Source organism: Acipenser ruthenus, chromosome 26 (assembly GCF_902713425.1).
Source record: "Acipenser ruthenus chromosome 26, fAciRut3.2 maternal haplotype, whole genome shotgun sequence".
In the NCBI taxonomy this organism is placed as follows: Eukaryota; Metazoa; Chordata; class Actinopteri; order Acipenseriformes; family Acipenseridae; genus Acipenser; species Acipenser ruthenus.
In genome coordinates, this window is record NC_081214.1 from 13434425 (window position 1) to 13452412 (window position 17988).

Below are 17988 nucleotides of genomic sequence, written 5' to 3' on the forward strand. Positions count from 1 at the left end.
GTTCAGTGAACTCTACGGCTGATTAAATCCACAGAAAGAGTATCTTCACAGATGGTAATAATCTGTTTCCATATTGAGTCCTGTGTGCTCCATATCAAGCTAATTATTATTCATATGTTAAACATATTCTGATGTTTCAGTAGAAATAACAGCAAAAACCACAACAAACTGCACTTAAGATGATAGTGAGACCTAAAGACAGGTCATGAATGCTGTGTTTTCATGTCTGTAGAGACATATATACACATACATATGTACATAACTGATCTTATTAAAAAGGTTGTGCATCTCGTAAGTGGACGAGCACGGCTTAAATAAGTCAGAAAGCATTGTTTCAAGAATCGAATATCATTGTTTGTGTTTTGTTCCACTCTTGTTATTTCTTTTGTTCACTCATTTATTTTGTGTCAGTGAAGCAGGGCATGTCTGGTCATGTGATTTAATTGTGAGTCTGGGTAATTACCAGGGTCCCAGATCTTACACTGTAACTGCTGTGTAATTACATGGACATGGCCTTGTGAAATATAGCTTGTTACCTGATGGAATTACATGGTAACACCGTGGCACAGGTCCTCTACCAAACATTACACACTTAGTCCGCCAGCAGGTAATGCATGTTTATGCAGATGCAGAGTGCTACCATTGCATCTTGCTATTTAGCAAGGAACACATTTGTTACATCTCTTAAACAGATAATTATCAGTGTCCAAGTCATCACTCATTCACACTGTGAGATTTACCAATGAAAGACAGAAGAACAGTCTTCTTAATACATTTAACATAACCTATAAACCATTAGATAGATCACATATATAATGCCTGTTATATATAAGTCTTCTGCAAAACTCGTAGTAGAGATGGAATACGGTGTATAGGTTTGAGTAAAAGCCCTTTGTGATTCAGCGCTCGAAAATACCCAGTCAACTGGAGCGCACCAGCGCTCAGTGTTCCACAGGTCTGTCTGTATTACACATAATATTAACACAGCCTCTGAAGCCAAACTCGTCAAGAAAACATGTGCAATTCTCAACTCCACATCGAAGCAAAAAAAAAAAAAGTTATCAGTAATAGATAGTATGAGTAACTAATTATGCTTATAATGAAAGATCAGGATTGGATTGTAGAACCTCAGGGATCAGGGAGTAGGTACCAGTGCTCTTTCCACTGGGTTACAGCACACAACTCAGCAGACCAACCAAATTGCACTTTTTTTTATAGATGATGCTGGTCTGCAAGCAGCAAAATTTATTCCTTCTACTGTGCACCAGCCTCAGTTGTGGACTAGCACTGGTGTACATACTAGTGTTCTGCAATACCTCATTTAGGCTAACTCGATACGATACCCTGCATAAGATCACGATATTCGATATTATCACGATTCTTTGGATGTTATGTCCACTACATGTTAAGTGGCTGTCAAATAAAAATGTTCGCAAGTACAAAGTGTGGTATAAAAAGAGAACTGTTAATGCAGGGATGAGTGTAAAGAAAAACACCCAGTCCCACTGGTGCTAACAAAACTTACAGTACTGTGAAACAAAATAACACAAATACTTCTCAAAGCATGCTTTTTATTACTAGGTCAGATGTTTATATACAAGGGTGTCTTAGAAGTGCTCTAAGGAATGAAAAAATGAAATGTTTTTATCGAGAGAGAGAGAGAGAGAGAGAGAGAGAGAGAGAGAGAGAGAGAATCATTACTTCAAATTAATTTTATAAAATAAGTTCAGCTGGTGAAAAAAAGTATTTCTGGCTAAGAACTTCTGATACTGTAGTACTGAAAACACTGATAACAACTATTAGAACATAATATAATGTCTCATCTTATTCAAGCCAAACATCTCCTTCAAAACGACATTGCAGTGCACTTAAATATAAACATAGGAAATGTTACGCAATTTTATTCAGACCATCATGCGAGCGTGGATGTTAATTTTGCTAAGAAAATAAATTAGACAAAATACTTTTACAACTATATATTAGAGCAGATAGTTTACCTGCTGAACCGCGTATGCACGCCTTGAACTATATATGGAAAAAAAAACTATGCAGCCTATGTATGTACTGTATGTTTTTGTGCTGAACCTGCAACAGTCAGACGTCCGTTTCCAGCATGAAAGCTAATTGTTTTACACACACACAAAAAAAAGTTTACCTCAAAATCCAAGGAATATATAAAGAGTGTTAACATTTTTTAACATGGAGTCGTTTTAATGACATGCCTGCAAAATATATTTGTGCATCTTGGTAAACTAACGAACGACATTTTGATCAGCTTTTATCTTTACACAGTGTTTTTTCTTTTATAGTATTGTACAAAATTGTACTATTTCAACTTCATATTGTTAAACACACACACACACACACACACACACACACACACATATATATATATTAATACTAATTGGGTGCATGATTTACATTTTGAAGGCGAGATGGAATTCACAGAATCTCAATAATATGTAAAACAAAAGAACTACAGTAAAAGTAAAACTATTTTCCCCGTAACTTACATGCTGTCCCTTCACTTCAACAAAGAGATTGGGGTGGCGATCTGATAAATGCTTAAATAAATTGGTGGTGTTTCCTCCCTTGTTTTTGACTTCTTTCAAACACCTCCTACATTTTGGATGTCCACCTTCAACTGGATTGCCGCTTTCATTTAATGGATAACCAAAATAGTTCCACACTACACTTGTGGAATTGGCTTTAGAAACCAGCTGTTCTCCTGCGTCCGCCGGTGTTACTTGGGCAGTACTGTAATTAAATTTTCCGAGAACGTGCAGTGCAGCAAAGTTAGTTTCTTCCAGTATAAGCAAAAAAAGTTCATATTGTTTTTAAAGCACACAATTAAAGTGTTGTTTTGAAGTCTCAAAAAAAAGAAGAAAAAAGACAGGATCGAAAAACACCATATATCACCAAAAAAAAGACGGGACCGAAAAAAAAGATTTTATCAATTTTTTTTTTTTACCCGATATTAGGTATTGTATAATTTTTGTATCATGATATTTCGATATACCGAAATACCGCGGAACACTAGTACATACCATGCACTGTCGCTGGTGTGCGTATCGGTGGACACACTTGTACTCCATGTCAGTTCTCATTAATGTTTCTTTTTCTTTCACAGGTGTCACTACCGTCCTCACAATGACCACCCTGAGCATCAGTGCTAGAAACTCTTTACCCAAAGTGGCGTACGCGACGGCCATGGACTGGTTCATAGCCGTCTGTTATGCCTTTGTGTTTTCTGCACTGATTGAATTTGCAACGGTGAACTATTTCACCAAGCGGAGCTGGGCGTGGGACGGTAAAAAAGCTATGGAGGCCCAGGAGCAGAGGGTAAGTGGTTTTGTCATATTGCGGGGGAATTGTAGTGCAGAAAGCCAGCATTAAGGAACATGCTGGATGACATACAGCAACAGCCCTTGCCTGTGCTGTTTGTGACCCAGCGTGCTCCTTACTGCTGGCATTCTGGACCATCATTCCCCACTGTGAAGCAGCAAGCAGGCAGGAAACAAGTTACTAGGCTTAAATAGGAAATAAAATAGGAAAAGTGACTTTGAACTTGGGAATAGTAAGTGGAGTATAGTACATAACAACAGGGGGTAATGTCACATCACATCAAGCACCCAGCTGACAACAGCTGCATGTCACTGAATGAAATACAGAGGACTTTATTATGGGATTTTATTTTGTGTGTTTTATGCTTAATTCTAGAAAATGTATGATCATTGCAAAAACAAGTTAAATCAGACTACAAAAATTCTCTCCTTTCACTTTTAACTAGATTCTAGCTAGGAGCAGTAGCAAGCAAACCAAGCCAATGTGTACCAAAGTGCAGTGCGGCAGGCAATTATTTTGCACTGAGCCTTATGTAAGCTTAAGAGCAATGCAAATTACTCAACACACACAAATAATGATCCGCAATTATGATAATGAGGATCTCAATGGTTGCATCGGTCTATTTAGCGGCTGCACTCGCAGAGTTAGGAGTACAGAGAGCAGTAGTCTCTATGGCATTTGTGGAGCATGAAAATACAAACCAAAAAAGAGGTAGAGGAAGAACAGCAAAGTCCTCTTGGCACACGGAAAAGAAAAGAAAAGTTTTCTGAGAAGGAGCTGAGAGTCCTTATGGCTGAGGTCACTCAGCATAAAACAGAGTTGTTTGGAAAAGTGTCAGCAAACATCAGTAATGCTAGAGTCCTTAGGAATTTATATATATCAGCCTGCCCTTTTTAGCATGACATGCAGACATTTGCCTAGCACTCTGGAAAAGGTGGATTGGGCTATCCCTCCAGACATTCCAAGGCTAAGTAGTGCAGAGAACACAGCACTCACATGTGCAGGGATAGCGGTCCCTAGATTGACGTTGGGGTCTAGCTCATCCCTGAATTCAGCTATTGGGTCTAGGATGATCTGCGGAGTGAGACGATAACGCTTTAGCACAGCATCCTCCGGCACCCAAACAAAGTGACCCTTGGATTGACTATGAGGGGTCTTATTCATCTTGCCCTTCTCCTCCAAATGTGTTCCTGCCTCTCCTCAACAAGAGCCAAGTGTCACCGCATCAGGAAGTGTACCAGAGCAGCCATCCTGAAGCCAATGACAGATATCTGCAGGTGTGTGCTTTTATACAGCTCTTAGTTAATCGCTTCTACAATGGTTTGCACCTTGTAAGAAGAGGTGTGAAGTTTTTGGAGGGTCAGCAATTGCCTAAGTGCAAGCAAAATCCTTACATCACATTATAATATTTGCACCCGCTTAGTATCCAGATCCCGCCCAATTCCATGCTCTTTTCTTCATTTGAATGTATTTCAATATAATTGTAATGGATTAAACGCCAGGTGAACACCATTCTTTACATACACCACATTTTTTGCGGCTCCTAATTCAGATTTTACGGCGGCTAAACATGATTTATGTCAGTATTATGGAGGTTTTCCACCCGCATACCACTTTGTGCATATCCTTACATCACCCCCTGTATCTAATATCTTTAAACACATGCTCATACAATATATCTATGCAGTTCTTTTTACAAATTGTTCTGAAATGACTTGTTTTGAGAATTCAAACTAAAGTACCTGAACAAACCAAGTATGATGTGTAGAATGTTTGATAAAGTGAAACTTAACTGGCGGTTGGTGCTTGATGTTAATTAGCCACAAGGTTTTCTGAATGCTCTGTATTCCAACACAGAAGCACATGTTTTTCTACCTTAATAGACAAGTATATTATGCACATTATGCTTAGTACTGCTTAGCAATACTGTGTAATGCCCAATTGAAAAGCATTGGGGTTTTTTTATTAATCATTTTATATACCAGTATTTTATTCTTGGAAAACGCCTTACCCATCTTTTACATGGTGCCATTTAGTGTACTGCATGTAGTTTACAGCTTTACTGCCATGACAGCCAAGTTTGCAGAACCCTAACATGAAAATCCTTTATACACTCGATTCAAATAAATAAATAAACCAATAAATATCTGCAATCTGAAATAGAAACAGTACCGCCTCCTCAGCTGACAGTGCATGCTCAATATTTGACCTCGGAATATATAACTATCGTCAGGATCATTGGGTATTATTACTTTAATAATATTACCATTGTCTATGCTGATTGTCTATGCCTCAGTTGCCTCACATTGACCTTAGAAATGGCTTTGGGGCTTTTTTGTTTTGTTTTGCAATTTTTAGTTGCACCAAAATAATCCTCTCCCTAAATGTACCCAGCACAGGCACAGTGGTGAAATACTGTATGGGTATGTGAACAAGATGGCATGGGGGTGACGTCAGACCAGAAAGAGAATGGACACAGTATTTAATAAATAATAATAAAAAACAAACACTAGACAGAACACAGAACATAGAACACAGAACACAGAACAAAACATGTTAACAAAATAACCGGCACAAGGGTCAAAACAACAGGACTTTACAAAACCCCCAAAGAGTAAATAACACAGGACAAACGACATGGCACAGCACAGACCACGAAAACTACTCACCACATACCTCTAACACCAACATTACCTCTAACACACGTGATCATCTTATTTATACACCACATTCCCACGTGTGTTTGCAGGGAGGATTTTAACTCTGTCCCAGCCACCCAATATACTCACATATACAACCCCGTGCCTCAGAAGGCTCTCACCCTGCCACACTGCCACAGGGTAACAAAAACCTACTGTTCTGACTTTGCTTAACTATTAATGATTTTATTAAAGTTTTTTCCTTGACTATTTGGAGTAAAGAGAATGTCACCCACAGTGTTCTGAATTTAGTTTGGCAAAACTAAACAGCACACTCTGTCACTGAGCTAAGATATGAATGAAACAAACAAACCAACAAACAACCAAAAAGGCCTTTGAAAGAAGACAGTGAAGGGTATATGACGGAAATAATCGAGGGAAAGGAACACAAGCAAGACAGAGACAAATGTATTACTGCAAGGTAGTAACTGAGGTTAATAAAAGGGGTGATGAAGGGATGGGATCACAAGGTGCCTGAGGATAGAAGGGTGAGAATAGAATGCATAAAACAGTGGAAGACAAAATGGAGGGGTGACAGACAAGAGAAAAATACTGGGAGTCAAACTGTGCTTTCTCTGGAGCTGCTTAGTGTGAAAAGCAAAGCACAAAGACACCAGTAATGATCGGACTCCATCAATTACTGCTGAGACATTTGAGTGTGTGGCTCCGGTTTGTGCAGGTTGAAACACTGCTGCACGTGTTGGAAGGAGGTAGGTTACAGGAAGGTAAAGAGTGTCCCAAAGACAGGCATCGTGCCCATTAGGATGTCCTCTGTTATACCAGGCAGCCACATCACATTGAATATCTGATTTGAATGTGTACTTCGGTGCTTATAGAGAACCAATATTAAGCATGTATTCCAGTGATTCCTGACTTATGGGCACTCTGTGTTGCCCTTCCGTGGCTGTATCGGTCTGTCTTGCAGTTTGCCACCTGTAGCGGGGTAGCAGTGGGGTTCTCCTCGCTTTTATACACGTGTGGCCATTCCCCAATTACCTAATTGGGGAATGGCCACATTCCCCACATTTGTTCTATGTGGTATTTTATGGTGATACATTTCTTACATTCCCCGTGACACTGCAGTTTTATACTCCGATCTTAATGCTGTCCGCATGCTGCACTTTTTAAGTGGCCCCAATGTATTTATTGGAGCTAGGAGCACTTCATTCATGTTAAAGAACTAGATCCATCACCAGCGACATATTCCAAGAGTGCGTGTTGAAACCTAATGAAGTGTGTTGTTAACACATCCTGGGAGGCAGGCACAGAAACTGTTAGAGAGAAATACATTTTGTTTGACAAGCAACGGGCAGTGGGGCCTGCAAATCGGGCAGAGCTCTCGCTTTTGTGAACATGGCGTTTCAGCTGATTCTACAGCTTAGACCAGGGTCGACCTACAAAAATGTGAAGCAATCTGTCAGATTCCAGCCTAAAACTGTTTGTAAAGCTTCAGCCGGGGAAGGTAAAGAAAGACCTTGTCAAAGGGGGCTGGGTCAGTAGAAGGGCAGCTGTGGGTGTCAGCTCTGCTGAAAGCAGTCCCCAGGACCATGTCTATCCCCAACATCTGAGTAACTCCAGTATTGCTTTACTATGAGTTGGGATTTCGTATGAATTGTTCAACTGGACTAGCAAGCATCCCTTTGCTGCTTGTCAGTCTGTATGTTTCTTAGTCAGGTAAGTTGACAGGAAAAAGTTGAATAAACACGTTAACTTTATGTTGATGTATGAAGAAAAGACGGCTTGTTTGTCCACAACTACAACCTTGATCATGACCTCCCTCCCTGCACCCCATCACGGAATGTCCAAATAAAATATTAAAAAAATTCTTGATTTTTCTTTTTATATTTTAGAAGAAGGATTCAGCACCGCTTTCAAAGAAAGCCAATAACACATACAATATTGTTGGGACGACCTACGCCATCAACATAGCTAAAGATCCAGGCTTACCTACGATTTCAAAGAGCGCGGCCACAGCAGCTGCAGCAGCGGCTCCCGTCAAAATCCCCCAAATGGAAGAAAGTCCCCCGGAAAGCAACAAAACCTACAACAGTGTCAGCAAAGTGGACAAGATGTCCCGCATTATATTCCCTGTGCTTTTTGCCATTTTTAATTTGGTGTACTGGGCGACCTATGTCAACAGAGAGCCCATCATTAAGGGGTCAAGCCCTAGTAAATGAAATTCCCATACACGGTCAGGTTTTGTTGTCAAAACATGATTTTTCTTTTTTCTTCTTCTGTGTACCGCTAAAACTGTTCACAAGAGTTGTTTAAACATTCTCCTTTATTCTCTATGGATATCTTGTCACAAATTACTGTGATTCTGTCAAAGCAAGTTAAAGAGACAAGTCAGCTTAGTTATTTCCTAGGTTTCATTTGCTTGTAAGTAACAGTTCAACAGCGGGATTCAGTCAAGTTTCCTGCATTGCATTAAGCTTAGCTAGAGTTCTACAACAGAAGTATTATATACAGTACGTAGTCTTTTCAAGCAATATTATCTGGTATATACAATAGTCATAAAACACTGATATGTTAACAAGGTAGAATATAAATACTGACTCACATACAAAAAAAAAATCTTTCTTTTAGCAGAACAGCTAATATCCTGAAGATGTATACTGTATTATAGTGTTACATATTTTCTAATCTCATTGCATCCTTGTCTGTCTATTTGTTGGTAGTTTCCCTTTAAAATAAAATTGCATTCGGCAGGTGTTTTGTATGTTGAGGTTCCTTAGCAATAGCCACCACAGGTACTGATTTTGTTGGGGATTCATTGTGGCAGCCCAGAGACTGTCAACATACATTTACTACACTTCAATATGTTGTTCCTTTTAGCCTGCACTACTGTACTGGCAGAGTATATAGCAAAGACTCTTGATAGTTTAGCTCAATGAATCCAGCACTGGGGAGACAGTAGCTTACGATACAACCTGCGTCATTATGAATTTCAATTTTCAACCGAGATTTTATTTTTTTTAATAATTAACTACATTTATAAAATAAAATAGACACAAGTTTACCAGTAGAGTATACATGAAAAGTAGATGCGGGTGGGGGGTATTGAATTGATATAAAACAGTTTCAAATCTAAATACCACCACAGTTTAATTCCTGTTCCTTCCTTTTCTTACACACTGTGAGAGTTGACTTGATTTCAAAACCTTGGTGTACAAGAGGTCCTATCCCCATGATCTGAACAGTATCAGGATCAAGGTCCACTCCTGTGTAGATCAGCTGAATAGACCCTGCCTCGGTGGGACGTGTGAACACAACTTCTAAAAAACGTGTATCTTTACTTGAGGACAACACTTGACCGTAATTTTTTTGGTTTTTAACAAGAAAACTGTGATCTTTGTCCGAAGGAGTGTGCCTGACCATTGTGAGGTCTATGGCTTTATCCCTTTCTTTAGCTTGCATGTTCAATGGGCGAGTTCATGTGGGAGTGTTTTCTTTAAAGACTGGATATTTTGGCATCTCCGTCTAATTGTTCATTGATACAATGCCCCAGTGGGTCCCCGGTGGCTCACCTAGTGAATGCAGGGCGAGACATGTGATCCCAGTTCAAATCCTGTTGCTGAACTTGGCTGGGGGCCCACAGGGTGGCGCAACATTTGTACACTGGTAAGATATGCTAAAAAATGTATTAAAAAAAATAATACAATGTCCCGTTACTGTTAAAGTATAATCAGAACAAACCCAATCAGACAAACCCATTTCTGGTAACAAGTTACGTTAGTAGTCCCACTGTGTCATATTTACAAGAGAACCCTTAAGTCTATAGTCTATATACTCCAGTTACTCAAATGTGTGTCTAAAAAACATCCAAACACATACTGCATTAGTCCACTTTTCACTTCAACTATTCAAAGTTTTTACAGTTTATATTTCTGAAGGTTGTTACTTCACAAGCCCATGTTGAAAATACTAACTGTATAGCTGTTTCATGTAAAATGTTATCAGTATACAAAAACACCAAAATATTCTTACTGAGAGTGCGTAAAAGGCTGCACTATGTAAGACTGTAATAGTTTGGGACACTGCTTTAAATAGCTGTTAATAGAGGGTCTGCCTTTCCCCAAATGTTCTGAAGTACTGTCCCCCTTCCGGGGGGTCGACAGTCTTCCATGGTTGGGCACTAGTTGGCCTCTGGGGCTGCTAGATATTGTCCCTGACTTCCAAACAATCAAATTCACAAGCAGACAATATAAGAACACCACCACCACAGTCTGAGGCATTACTGATGAAGGTGTTAAGCCAAAACGTTTTAAGCCAAAAAGTTGTTAGTTGGATCTTATAATTTAAGATCGTAATGAAATAAAACATCTTCAGATCTTTTTTAAAAGGAGTCAGCGATTCTCTTAATGAGATCAAAACCCTAAAGACATTGATAGACACCTTGTGAAAACATTGTCTACAACAAGAAGACAGGAACGTAACCATATCTGCGAACATGAAACCTGAGATAACACTTTAGATTACGAGACATACAATACTGTGTAATGACATGCTAATAACTGGGTTCATAAACACCAATGGTAAATAGTGGTGGAATACATGTATAATGACCTGTGCCATGGGGCTACCGTACTGTGTTATAACTGTGTAACAAAATGTTCACAAGGCCATTTCCATGTCATTGTTTAGTAGTCATCTACTGTAGCAAGAGCAGGAATTGGTAACTACCCAGTTATTACAATGGAATTCTATAGCTATGCAGGCCCTGTAATGATCTAGTGCCACCTAAATCTGCTACTTTACCTTCTGTAGTGGTTCCCAGTGCCTGAACGACTGCTCTGCTGCTGCGTCAAGGGAGCGTGTGATAGCAGTCTATGAGAGCCAAAGTATCCTTTCATCTTGTAAAGAAACACATGGGCAAAATGATAGAAGTGCAGTTTGTGGATACAGCTGACATTGTGGTTGCCTTATATTGGTTTGTGTTTTGTGTAACCATATAGCTCTGTGTAGACCAGCTACGTTAACCACCACTAGTGAAAAACAAAACAAAATAATCATTTTGCATTTAGGCCAGCAGCAGTTTAATGCATGACAATCCTACTGATTTTTATACTTGTAAATAATGCTGTTAGTTGAAAGTCCCCTGGTGAAAATTAATTATTTCTCGTTTTGCTTAGGATTGGAGTGTTAGCATTTCCTTGTTAAATGCAGGTTCCTTTGGCGATTATGAGGAACATGTTTAGATTGGAATACACTGGTGACTGGCATGTAACCCTTTTCTAATGAGGGTCCAGCCCTTAAGATTGTAAAATATGTTTAAGGCACTTATATTTAAAAAGTTTGGGATTGTTCGGCGTTTATTTCCAAAATGAAAAACATCAAGGTAATATCGTGGGAGGACGCAAACAAACTGCAATAGTAGGAGTATTTCAGGGTTACAATACATCATTAACACATATGTATTATGTAGCACTGCAGCTGTGTTGTCTACTTGAAAGAAATTGAAAAAAACAGCCAACATTTTTTGATAAATCCAGCAATGCTTGTGTAAAAACTGAATGGAAATAAACAGCCTTAAATGTGTTATACCCCCCAACACTGGAAGATTCCAGTTAGGATCATGGATGTGGGTCTTTTAATTAGGGGTCGGCACCAATATCGATATTTTGATATGATATCGATATCGTTCGATATTGATAATAATTTCCATATCGCGATATCGTGGGATTAAAAAAAAAGTCACGTATTGTCGCAGAGACATACTTTTTTATTGCGAATACTGCTAAATATATAAACCCAGTATAATCAAGTTTATTTTATATTAAGATACAACAAACCCTATACATAGCAATCATTGTTAGTCTCATAGGCAAAAACCACACATCAAGTATTATTTAACCATTTTATTCCATTGATTGGCGTTTTTCTTTTTCTAAGAACCCGATTTATAAATGTATTTCAAACATTCAATAGCTATAAATCAAGAAAAACAACAAATTCACAACCTGTGTATCCTCTCGTATGCTCTACTCTCGTTTCTTCACCTGTTTCCTCTCACCAGACAATCCCTTAGAGCAGGGCTACTCAACCCTGGTCCTGGAGGGCCGCCGTCCCTCCTGGTTTTTGTTCCAACTGTACCCTAAATTACTTAAGTGGACCAATTAAGTGCTTATTAGAAGCTTAATTGGTCCAATTAATCAATTCAGTGTACAGTTAGAACAAAAACCAGCAGGGACAGTGGCCCTCCAGAACCATGGTTGAGTAGCCTTGCCTTACCGGAAATTATATCCTGTTTTCAAAAAGTGCGCACATCAACTACTTAAGAAACAGGACCATCTTTTTTAAAGGGATACACACCTGAAAACAAACTTAACACACACAAAAAAATACTAAACACGAAAATCGGTTTAAATAATTTGATATATGTATATATCACTTTTTTTCTTCCATTCAGAACATGCTCACAAGGTACCAAACACTATTTGCATGCTGCATTAAGCACTATTGGGATTATTGTGAGATATGCGCATGCGTCAGTGTGGTTCATTGCATTTTTTCCATGCGATTACTTACACTGTTATTAATGTAGTTTTAAAATGTGAAATGAGATGTACTTTTAAAACATCAAAACACATCTCAAAATAATGCAACATTCAGCATGACACCGTACTTAATACTTTTAGATGTGTCGTGCATTTATACGCAGAGAAGATTAAATTACTTCTGGATCTGGCTAGCCTGCGCAGTGAACTATATAATATTTCAGTTTTGAGGTGGCTGATGATGGCATGGCGTAGTAAAACAATATAACAAGACCTTGTTTTTCTCCATGGATATTGTGAAGCAAAGCTAAGAAAAAGTAAGTTATTGCTTTTCTTATTATTATTTATTTCTTAGCAGACACCCTTATCCAGGGCGACTTACAATTGTTACAAGATATCACATTATTTTTTACATACAATTACCCATTTATACAGTTGGGTTTTTACTGGAGCAATCTAGGTAAAGTACCTTGCTCAAGGGTACAGCAGCAGTGTCCCCCAGCTGGGATTGAACCCACAACCCTCCGGTCAAGAGTCCAGAGCCCTAACCACTACTCCACACTGCTGCCCTTTTCTTATGTAAATATCTGTTAACGTCTATATGTATATATGTTTCATATTGCAATTTTGTTATTATATTTTTCTGTGTTTTGGAAGACTTTGATATTATTGATATCGAAATACGTGCACAATATCAATATACAATTTTCATATTGATGCCCACCCCTAGTTCTAATGCAATAACAGAACTCTGTAGAAGTATTGATGCAGATCATGTTGCCTGCTTCTTCTTTCTAGCATTTCCAAAAAAAAAATCTGTTTTTTCTTCCCCCCAAATATATTTAAAAAAACCTGAATAAATCACACTTCCAAAAGTATTGAACCCTTTCGAGGGTCAGACCCTCTTAAAGTGCCCCAAACCACCTGACACTCATGTATGTATTCTGAAATCCTCAACAACGTGTATGCAAAAGATAACAAGTGACAATCTGTGGACATCCTTGAGGGTCAGGACACTGGTCAGGGCAGAACATGCTGGGAAACGTCTTTACAACCATGGTGAGAGTCTTTGATTTGTGTAATAACAGAATTCCTTTCAATGTCAGCAGGGATGTGCTGGCAGCAGCTTTGAAAATGTCCAGCTTTTTCAAATGTGTGGCATTGATTGAGCGAGTTAGGATCCTGGATACAACACCAATCACAACTCAGATCAAGGGTAGGGCTAGAGGTCATTCATTCACTTCCACAACAACACAAGGCTTTCATGTGTTGCTTCATCGCTGTGATTCACAGCAGAAGAGACTGAGCCCAGTTTTTTTGATAACCCTGCGACTATGTTTACATGCAAAAGTATTAGGCATGCACACACATTTGAATTTGTTTTTCGTTGACTCCATCAACGTACCTCAACAGTTAGTATGGTAGCGGCTGATTTCAGAGCTGCTGTTGATTTAGGTAGGGCAATCCAAGATTAGTGTCAACCTGGGGCTGTGAAACCAGCCATAAGGGTTTGGTTTCCAGTATTTTTGGATCTCTAAAAATAATACTGCCTTGCCATTTTCTTTGAAATGAAACTATATCACCTAGGTTCAAGATCAACAGTATGTAGTATTGAGGAAACAGATGCTGTTTTCTGTGCTGCCATTTTCACTCTTTTGCCTGAAAGAAAACATACATGCAAATAAATAGTTAAACTTTAAATTTAAAAAAAACTAAAAGTGGATGTTTAAATGGGAATTGCATTGATAAAATGGCACTAAGGTGACTGGCTAGAGAGAAATAGTTAATAGTGGGTTCCACTTTCACTGCTCCAACTATGCATCTCAATACCAAAATCTTCAGGAGAGCCAAAAGACATGCACTATAGGTAAGGCTTCTCCTCCTGTGACAGCCTTAGCGATTTCATTGTGTAACCCGTGCTTTTAATACACATGCAGTGTTATTCATTGCTGTTCAAATCAAAGCCTTTCAGGCAAAGAAATGGTACCAAGTATTTCCAGCTATAGAGAACTGGGATAGACTTGTATTAAATGCAGAATATAGCACACCTACTGCAAACTCATGCTGTGAGTTTATGGGGTTGGATTCAATAAAAAAATACAGCGTCACGTTCTTTACCTTTTCCTGCGATTCAATCAAACGGACATGTCTCTACATCCCAAACAATCTGCCGCTCTGATTGCTGCAGACATCTTGAGTATTAATAGGTTGTTTTTATTAAAATGGATTCAGGGTCTTTTTTTCTTTCACCATGTAAATGTGGTATTCTAATAATCCCTGAATTAAATAGAGAGATACGCGTGTGCTCAACTGAGGAGCACCCCTGCTGTAGCTTGGGCTTTATGTGGCAGGGACAGGGTTCAAACTCCCTATCCCTGGTCCCCTGTAAGAAAGCTGTCAGGATAAACTGGACAGATACTGCATAAAGGAGGGACTGGGAGACATCTCCCTGGCTCAATGTGAGCAGATGCTTACTGTATGTACCGTACCTTACAACATACATGCTAGGGTGTGTGTGTGCTGAAACACCTGGCCCAGCCTTAAAGGGACAGAACATTTGATTTTCATTGTGCGTTATTTTGAAAATAAAAATGCACCTGACCTTCTGTTGCCCTGACTCGCCCCCCCCCCCGGCCAGAATTTGATTGTATTTTATGATTGAATCCATGTTTCTGAACCAGGTCTTATAGCACTCCTATATTTACAGGGGTGTTAGGATTTCCTTATTCAATTCAGGCCTTTCAGTATTTGTTCAAATGACCACTGGATTTGTACTATATATTAAAAAGTGTAATATTCAAGCCAGTCCACCTGATGCAAGCTTGATTTAACCTGTGCTTTACTTTATATTTACAAGCTTAAATAACCCATTATTTAATTCTGAATGCAAAACTATTAGCCTACATATCCAGGACTGTTTGGTTTTAAGCAGTCTAATTGCATTTTCTGTTTTTGTTGTTGTTGTATTGGTTATAGTGTTATTGTCATTATGTCTTCAAGTGAATTGTTCTGAAGAAATTTCTGATTTAAGTGTTTACCTCTTCTGTTTCTCTCTTGTTTTGTTTGTTGGTTATTGGATGTAAACAGTGTGTTGTTTTACCATGCATAACGTTTTGAATTTCCACTGTACTTTCAATAAAAAATAAAAAGATACTTAAATGAGTTATTCATTCGTACCTGCTTACACTGCTTAGCCACTTAGGACCTGTACCTAATATCAGGTTGGGTCACAGTGTGTCCTTTTCACAGTTATGACACAACATGGCATATATATATGGATAGATAGATAGATAGATAGATAGATACTTTTTTACTTTTTTACTTTTTCAAAAGACTTTATTGACTTTTGGTACAAAACACAATAAGAACAAAAAAAAATTAATTTTTTTTTATCTTTAAATATTTACAAGACAAAATTTTTTAAACATTAAGTCATTATAAATAAATAAATATTATAAGTAAATATTAAGGATTTCTCCTTCAGTCTCACTGAGCACACCCCCAATACACCAATTTAACTGGAAAGAGTCTAAGTCGTGTATCATGCGGTGATAACTGAAATCCAGCTTGATTCTACTAATCACCAGCATTCTAAAAACAGTAAGAGCATCTGTTTCCCCAACCTGGGCAATTTGAGCTTTTCTAGATTTTAAAATGGAGAGCTTGGCCTGCCCCAAAAGGAAGTTAAGTAGCTGGCACAGATGTTTCTTTTCCTTAATATAAGGCACACCAAAAACAAAAACACATTCGGAAAAGACCACATTCAGTTTAACAAATACATTATTGAGTACAGAAAAAAGAGAAAACAATCTTTTACAAAAGATAAAACTATGAAAGACAGTCTCTCTTTGTAAACAAAAAGGACATTTGTCAGATACCAGTGGGTCTAGTATGCAGAGGTAGGCATTAACAGCGAGAATCGTGTGCAAGAGCCTCCACTGTAGATCTCCCAGCCTCTTTGACAGGGGGGGTTTATAGAAGCTTCTCCAAGCCGGCCTGACCTGCTCTTCCACCTCCAACCGCTCTCTCCAAGATGTATCTGGAAGACCCTGTAATTGCTTCTCATGTCTTAGCTTAACACATAATTCATACAGTGTGTGCCCCTTCACACTTGACAGGGGGAGATCTGTCAAGTTCTCGATTTTAAACAACTGCCCTTTGTCTCCCGTGTCTCGGCTGATAGCTGGGGAGATCTGTATGAAGGGGAAAGGTGTTTCACAGGGGAAGAGATACAGTTATTAAAGCCCTTTCTTAGAGTCTCATTCTGTGCATTTAATAATGCTGCATGAATCTGGGAAAGCAGCAACCCAGCTACCCTCACAGACCGCAACCCCAAGGGTAAAGACAAACTCTGTGGACTTTTCCAATTAAAACTCTCCAGATCTAAAACATGCCGTAACTTGATGACCCCGGCCTTTATCATTACATTTGTAAAAGCCTGTGATTTTAACATTTCTACTTCTCCCTCAACTCGTCCCCTGACAGTGTCTTCAGGCAGTGAATTACTTTGCGCTGCGCACTCTTTTTCTCCATGCCAAAGAAAAACTGTTGGCGCATCCACCTCTGCAAGGTATTGCACTCTAGACCTCACCAGCGCCCCCTGCACTTTGACATTCAGCAGCTCAGCCAGCTGCTGTTTTTTATTTTTGAGGTCTTGAATCGTCCTACTATTGGGATTAGACTGTAGAGCTCCCTGAAGCTCTAACATGTCTCTCTCCAGCTCTTCCAGAGTCTCAGTCATCCTCTTTGTGGCATTAGCAGTGTACTGCTGACAGAACAACCTGACCTGCACCTTCCCCACATCCCACCACTGAGCCAGGGAAGTAAAAGCAGATTTCTGCTCTCTCCACCGGTTCCATAGAAAAGTTAGGCATTCTTTAAAATGCGTATCTTTCAGCAGCTGAATGTTAAAATACCAGTAAGAACGTTTTGTCATTTGGGAAGGCAATAAATCATGAACTGTTAAAAGACTGTGATCAGAAAGGCCGGTGGGAGAAATAAAACACTTGGTAAACAGGCTAAAATGCTGCTTAAAAGTATAAAAACGGTCTAATCTCGCTAAGGAGACCGTCTTTTCACACACTTTGACCCATGTGTACTGTCTATTTGTGCCATTGAATGCTTTCCACACGTCAGACAAGTCGTGCTTATTTAAAATCATTAAAAGCTCTTTGGCAGACTGTGGGTGCGGCTCAGGGTGATTTCGATCATCTAAACAATGTACAGTGCAGTTAAAATCACCGGCTAAAAACAGGACTTCCTCACTTCCACAACCGTTCAGAACTGTATCTAAAATCCAAAAGAAAGCAATCCGTTCTCTGCCCTCATTTGGTGCGTGAATATTAATAAAGACAAGCGAGATTTCACCGACTTTCGCTTGCACTTTAAGTAACCGCCCCTTCACTACCTCAGTGACATAATAAGAAACTGGTTTAAAGTCTTTTGAA

The 17988-nt window shown here is 39.0% G+C and overlaps 1 protein-coding gene across 1 annotated transcript in view; it reads left to right on the forward strand.

Annotated features, from left to right (window-relative positions):
• LOC117430633 (gamma-aminobutyric acid receptor subunit alpha-3) overlaps positions 1–15707 on the forward strand; it is a 118971-nt gene extending 103264 nt beyond the window's left edge. The window contains exons 9-10 of the mRNA XM_034050895.3: positions 3131–3342; positions 7895–15707. Coding sequence (XP_033906786.1) covers positions 3131–3342; positions 7895–8221 — 539 coding nt within the window. The 3' untranslated portion in view covers positions 8222–15707. The remainder of the gene's footprint in view (positions 1–3130; positions 3343–7894) is intronic.
• The last annotated feature ends 2281 nt before the right edge of the window (positions 15708–17988 follow it).